General features: G+C 46.2%; 1 protein-coding gene across 1 annotated transcript in view; it reads left to right on the top strand.

The window, feature by feature from the left end:
• Positions 1-298: 298 nt before the first annotated feature.
• kcnk9 (potassium channel, subfamily K, member 9) overlaps positions 299-6,000 on the top strand; it is a 49,093-nt gene continuing 43,391 nt past the window's right edge. Inside the window, exon 1 of the mRNA XM_084378608.1 lies at positions 299-1,968. Coding sequence (XP_084234734.1) covers positions 1,356-1,968 — 613 coding nt within the window. The 5' untranslated portion in view covers positions 299-1,355. The remainder of the gene's footprint in view (positions 1,969-6,000) is intronic.

The following is a 6,000-nucleotide window of genomic DNA, read 5'->3' as shown; positions in this document are numbered from 1 at the left end:
TCCTCCCTGTTGCATAAGAGGCGTCTCTATAATTCCTCAGTGTGTGTGTGTGTGTACAACAAGTTAGACTGCATGTTGCGCAGCAGCGCTTCAGTCCATCAGCCTTCAGCACCTCGGACAGCGCAGCAGTCTGAGCATCTCAGCCTGAACTGGAGCGCTGATCTCTCTCTGCTGCCGGAATGTAAAAAAAAACACTAATGTGAGCATCCGAGCCTGAGTAACCCATCTCTGTCCATGTAATGAGTAGGAGTGGTCAGTGTGGGAGGGGTCGCTCGGTGTGCAGACGAGGGGGGGGATGCAGTCAGTCAGCTGTGCCCCAGCAGGTTGTTTTTTTTCCCTGAGAGAAAGCTTCCCAGAGTCAGCAGCAGATACTCAGGGCCAGAATCTGGATGATTCGTGACACTTGGAAAGAGAGAAGAACACAGAGACAGGAGGAGCAACGCCCACCGATTAGAGTCTGGAGTGTGTGGAGACATAAAATGTGGAGCCTTCAAAATACGAGCAGCTCGTGACACGCATGGTTAAAGTCAGAGGCCCCCGCACGACGAGGGAAACACATGTATTCTATTTTTTATTCCTCTTTCTCCAAAATGAGCTGAAACTGATGAGCAGACAGTGCGGGAGAGGAGGTTTGGATGTGCGCAACGGAGCATGAGTGCCACTGCGGGCACGGAGCGCGCTGTAGCCTTTCATCAGTGTGTTTACTCCTGCTGTAAAGTCTCTCCTTCCTCATCCTCCATCCTCTTCACAGCCTGATAAAGATAAAGATTTTGGTGGAAACTCTTGTGGAACCTGTTGTCTGCTCTGCTCTGTTGCGTGCTTGGAATATTTTTTATTTTATTCCTGTAACAAGTGGCGAGTTGATCCAGGAGCAACGCAGCTGGAGAGGGAACTAAAGCTGTGTTCCAGGGGTTCGATGCGCTGATCTGCGCACTGTGAGAGCAACATTTCACAACTTGATGCTCCTCCGCGCTGCTCCGTGACCCTCCCGTCTTATCGGCGACTCAGCACATTTCCTGATGAGGATGTCCTCTGTTTGCGGGGAAGATTTGAGGATTTCACACAAATGGGATCTTTTGTGCGAGAGGGATGGCTGCTAAAAATAGGCTGACTGCTGATGAGGCTACAATGAACAGGTTGGTGTTTAGCTGAAACTTAGAGCCAGGATGCTCAGTGATAGGACATTTTAAATCACAGCACAGACAAAGTGAGAGTGGAGCATCAGAGGAAAAGAAGAGGAAAGAAAAAAAGGATCCATTAACGATTATTTAATTGGTTGGAAGAATTCACTCAGATCAGCGTTGTTCACTTGAGGGGAATAGAGACCAACAGGCGATCTTGGAAGCAGCTTGTTGATGGCACTGCGCACCGGGAGGACTTGGTTTGGGCAGGTCTTGCGCAGGGTCTTTCGGCTGCAGGGCTCCTGGTCCAGGCGATCGAGCAGTCTCTTGTGTCTCTCCGCAAACCAGGAGCAGGATCTGGGCTTCTGTCACCGGGATCACCACAAGGCGGGGGGGTACCACCGCTGCTCCGACTCCGGCGTCCACCGCGGCCACCGTCACCGGAGCGCACCTTTCTGCGCCTCCGCCTCCAGGCGCCGTCCACACGGCTTCCCCCACGCTTGCTGCGCCTTCCCGGGGAATCCGAGGGGACATGAGCCCCTCGGTCGCCGGTTCCTGTTGGCCATGAAGCGGCAAAACGTGCGGACCCTGTCCCTGATCATTTGCACGTTCACGTACCTGCTGGTCGGGGCCGCCGTCTTTGACGCCCTGGAGTCCGACTTCGAGATGCGGGAGAAAGAGCAGCTGGAAGCCGAGGAGAAGCGTCTCCAGGGGAAATATAACATCAGCGAGGATGATTACCGCAAACTGGAGACCATCATCATGGAGGCTGAGCCCCACAGAGCCGGGGTGCAGTGGAAATTCGCAGGGTCATTTTACTTTGCCATCACGGTTATAACCACCATAGGTAAGTGTCAGTCTCTTTTGGTGAGTCCCAGTCTGTAACACCAGTACAGCCAAGCTGCCATAATCATTACAGGTGCGGATTATCACTGTTGCGCAACGGGACATGATTTATTATGAGGGGGATCAGTCCATTTTGAAGCACATGTTCACCCGGTCACAAACGTTCACATTGTGCCTCAAGTGTTCACATAAAGTTTTAAAGCAACACGTTGCAGCACTCTGTCTCCGCTCCACAGGGAGCTGCACCGCCACGATCGTCGCACACTATTCAGATTCACACTTTGTTATATATAAAATAGAAGAGTGAGGAGTGACGTAGCGGCCACAGAGGACCGTTCAAACGCACGCACAGGACTTCCTGCGGTGCAGCCGGAGTACACCGAGGTTCAACTTTGACGGTGCGTCACCGCCACGCAGCTCCGAGTGTGGCAGAGCGTGTGGAGCTGAGCGGGGTGAGAGCGCAGAGGTTTTTATCCTGTGCGGCTCGGAGAGGAGGAGAGGAGACGCGGGAGGGTGGCGGGGACTGATGCGGGCGGTGCGGGTGGTGCTGAACGGACAGCTCCTCACGCAGGACCAAGAGTTCAGAGACTGAACTGTGACGCCGCTCCTCCTGATCCCGATGCACTTTTTGACATTTGAATGCAGGATTCTAACGTTTGCTCTCATCATATTATCATTTTCACCTCAAACAAAGTGTGTGGCGTTCAAAGACCTGCTTTACTACAAGAACAGATGAGTAAAAGCATGAGGTCTGGCTCAAGCGCTCTCAGTTTCATAATATCATGTATCCGATGTGACCCCCCCTCCCCTCTAAGGGGAAACAGATTACATCAGTTTGACGCTACTTATGATGATGCATTTTCGTCATGAAGATGTATTCCAAGCTGTGAAGGAGGAGGAGGAAGAGGAGGAGGAGGAGGAGGAGGAGGAGGGAGTCCGCTGAGTTTCTCCGTGTTTACGCTCCACAATCACACCACTTTTCTCTCCCTGCGTTTTAATCACCACCACGGCGACGAGCAACGAGTCGGGAGTTAATTGAATTAGTCCAAATGTGCGCGGCACCAGCGCCAACAAAAAAAAAAAAAAACAAAGTTGAAAATGCAAACCTTTCAATCACGAGCTCAGATTGCGTGGCGTGCGCGCGCAATGTTTGAAATTAACTTCCCTCTGCTCGGAGGTCACACTGAGCCGCTGGCTCCATTATGGGAGTCACATAGTGTTATTCAAGATGAGGACTTTCAGCTGGGGGGGACTAATGCACCAGGCCTGTCCTCCAGTTTGCCAGGCAACACTTAAAAGGGGCGACTGCACCGAGCGGCGAAGGTGGATCCACTGTTGTTTCTAGGCTACAGCGACGAGAGCCATTGTAATATTCATGTTGTGTGAAGTGGTTACATTTACTGCAGGCTGCTCGTAGGAAACAGGCCGCTTTTATGCACTATCATACTCTTAACAGAAGTAGGAACAGTTCAGGGGACAGCCAGAGTCCGCCTGCTGAAATGGACAGATACAGTATGTCTCCTGTGTGACATGTCATTTTTTTTCATGCATATCCTTGCGGATAAAGAAGAGACTTTAGGCCCACAGTTGTTTAGACTGAAGCAAAGGAAATTATTTCAAGACAGTGACTGCATTTATTTTAGGAGTAGTAGCAGACTGCAATAAAGAAAAGGGATGAGATAACAAGTCTGGCAGAACAAGTGATTTTTCTTGCTGATTGCAAAAAAGAATACATTTCACTGCTCTGTGGATCCAAATTACACCGCTGTTATAAACACAAACACACCTCACAAACACTGACGACACAACGCTGAAAAACAGTGTGAGGAATATAGAGCTGCAATGTTTAGCTGATACATCAATTAAAGAAAAAATGATTGCCAACTATTCTGCAGCTCTTAAAATGTGAGGATCTGCTGCTTTTCTTTGTCTTTTATGACAGTAAATGAAGAGTGTTTGGGTTTTGGACTGGTGGTTAGATGAAAGAAGCTATTTGAAGACAAAACTGCCATTTTTCACATTTTTTAATAGACAAAACAACGAATCGAGAAAATAATCAGCTGGTTTATCGATAATGTAAATAATGGTTGCAGCTGCAGCCCCGGTGATGTGATACTGTGGTTTGTAAACCTTCACTGGAGCTGTGTGGTGATGATAGCAGCATATTGTGTTATAATTACACACATATTACTGTCTAAGTGAATGAATTAAGGCAAATCATCATTAGAAACTCACAAAATGAGAATCTGAGAGGCTTGTTTTTACACATTTGCAGACTTGTGAATCCTGTGAAACAACAGGAGAACACAGTGCACTGGACTGAACCTTTTTTTAATCAGTCCGCATGACATTTTGCCTGTCGTGTCTATAGAGCACTGAATGGGTTAGGGTTTTCCTTTTGGAAAAAGAAACTATACGTCTGTGAGCCATTTTTCAAGATTTACGTCTTCAGTGGGAATAAATGGGCTGACAGTGTTTGAAAAAGTACCTAAAAGTCATACTTGAGTAAAAGTAAAGATATCATGTTAGAATTTTACACTGGTAAGTGTCTTTATACACATATTTACATGTGTGTGTGTATACTGTACTCCAGGGGCTGACAGATTATCAGCCTGGCTAATTATCAGAATATATTTTTCAATCTGATTGCAGAAAAATTAAACCAATTTGAAAATGTGCTACTTTGGCTGTGATGCAGAATGAAATCTGCAAAGTAACTAGTAACTAAAGTTATGAAATAAATGTAGATGTAAATGTAAAAAGAAACAAAGTTTGCCTTCACAGTGTAGTGGAGCGGAAGTATGAAAGTGACAGAAAATTGAAATAGTCAAATACAGATACCTCAGAAATGTACTTGAGTAAATGCAGTTACTTTACGTCAGTGTAGGCTGAGAGGAAAACACAGGCCGGAGAAGAAGGAAGGTGCTGAAAGACGAGTGGACGAGTGGTTTTGGACTTTTCATGAGATCGGATGACAACAACAGAAGTATAGAATGTCACCAGACTTCTACTTTAACCACATTGTTCAATATTAGAGAGACCTCAGTGGAGCAAAGGCCAGCAGTATTTTTGAACTTCAGCTTCCTCCAGAAGTAACTTTCTATAAAAATCAGGGAACTTTTGACAGAGAAAAGAGGAGTGAAGACTATACAAAGCGGTCTTTGGGTACACTATGTTCAGCACTCACAGTGAAATCACTGCAGATTGGGACAGATGGAATTCTCTGGATGCCTCGGACCATGACGTTAAGACAATCACAGGAAAGTGTCTTGATGTCACTTTGATATCTTTTTGGTGATTTGCTCGACCATCCAGACTTCATAAGGCAGACCCATTTTATCTGGCACTCTGAGCAGGTTAAATCTGAAGCTAAGAAATATTTGCGGGTGGTGTTTGACCCAGCCATCCATGTCTTTAGGCGGTGGAGCTTTGATTTGATGAGCCCGCACAATGATTGGAGGAGCGTGCTCAAATATAGCGTTCAGCCGACGGTATGAGCTTCATCACCTCTTACTCTCACCTGTTAACTCCTCAGAATGAAACCTTCCTCTGAGAAATAACCAAACTAGATTTATTCTTCGGTGCAGTATCAATAGATTTTCTAATAATTACACCGTCCGGAAAAAGTGAAAGAATTGAAAGAAGCTTTGTGCAATGAATGAAACTCTGCTGCGACGATAAGGAGACAATGTGCACTGTGTCAACTATGAGCTGTTTGTGGAAACTAATTAAATTTAGTGTCATCATGTGGGAAAGTAAAAATGGTACAAAGATGTCTATTAAGATATGTGTCGCCACATGCTCGAGTTTACAGCGGGATAAATCACAAGAAAGACCAAACAGCCCTGAAGGAATGTAACAATACAGCCCTGTAAATCATGTGCACACAGAGCCATACACACTGATCATCTGTTCACTGAATAAATGAAGAGCCGGACTTTATTTTTTCTAATTATATCATAGAACTCTCCATCATCATAATTAACTGGGTATAACATATATACATTGTTAGACAGGTGGGAAATTGGAGGTA

This window comes from Pagrus pagrus (assembly GCF_965226575.1).
Source record: "Pagrus pagrus genome assembly, chromosome: 17".
NCBI classification, from domain to species: domain Eukaryota; kingdom Metazoa; phylum Chordata; class Actinopteri; order Spariformes; family Sparidae; genus Pagrus; species Pagrus pagrus.
The sequence above is the reverse complement of the archived record's forward strand: the minus strand, read 5'-3'. Positions and strand labels throughout refer to the sequence as shown.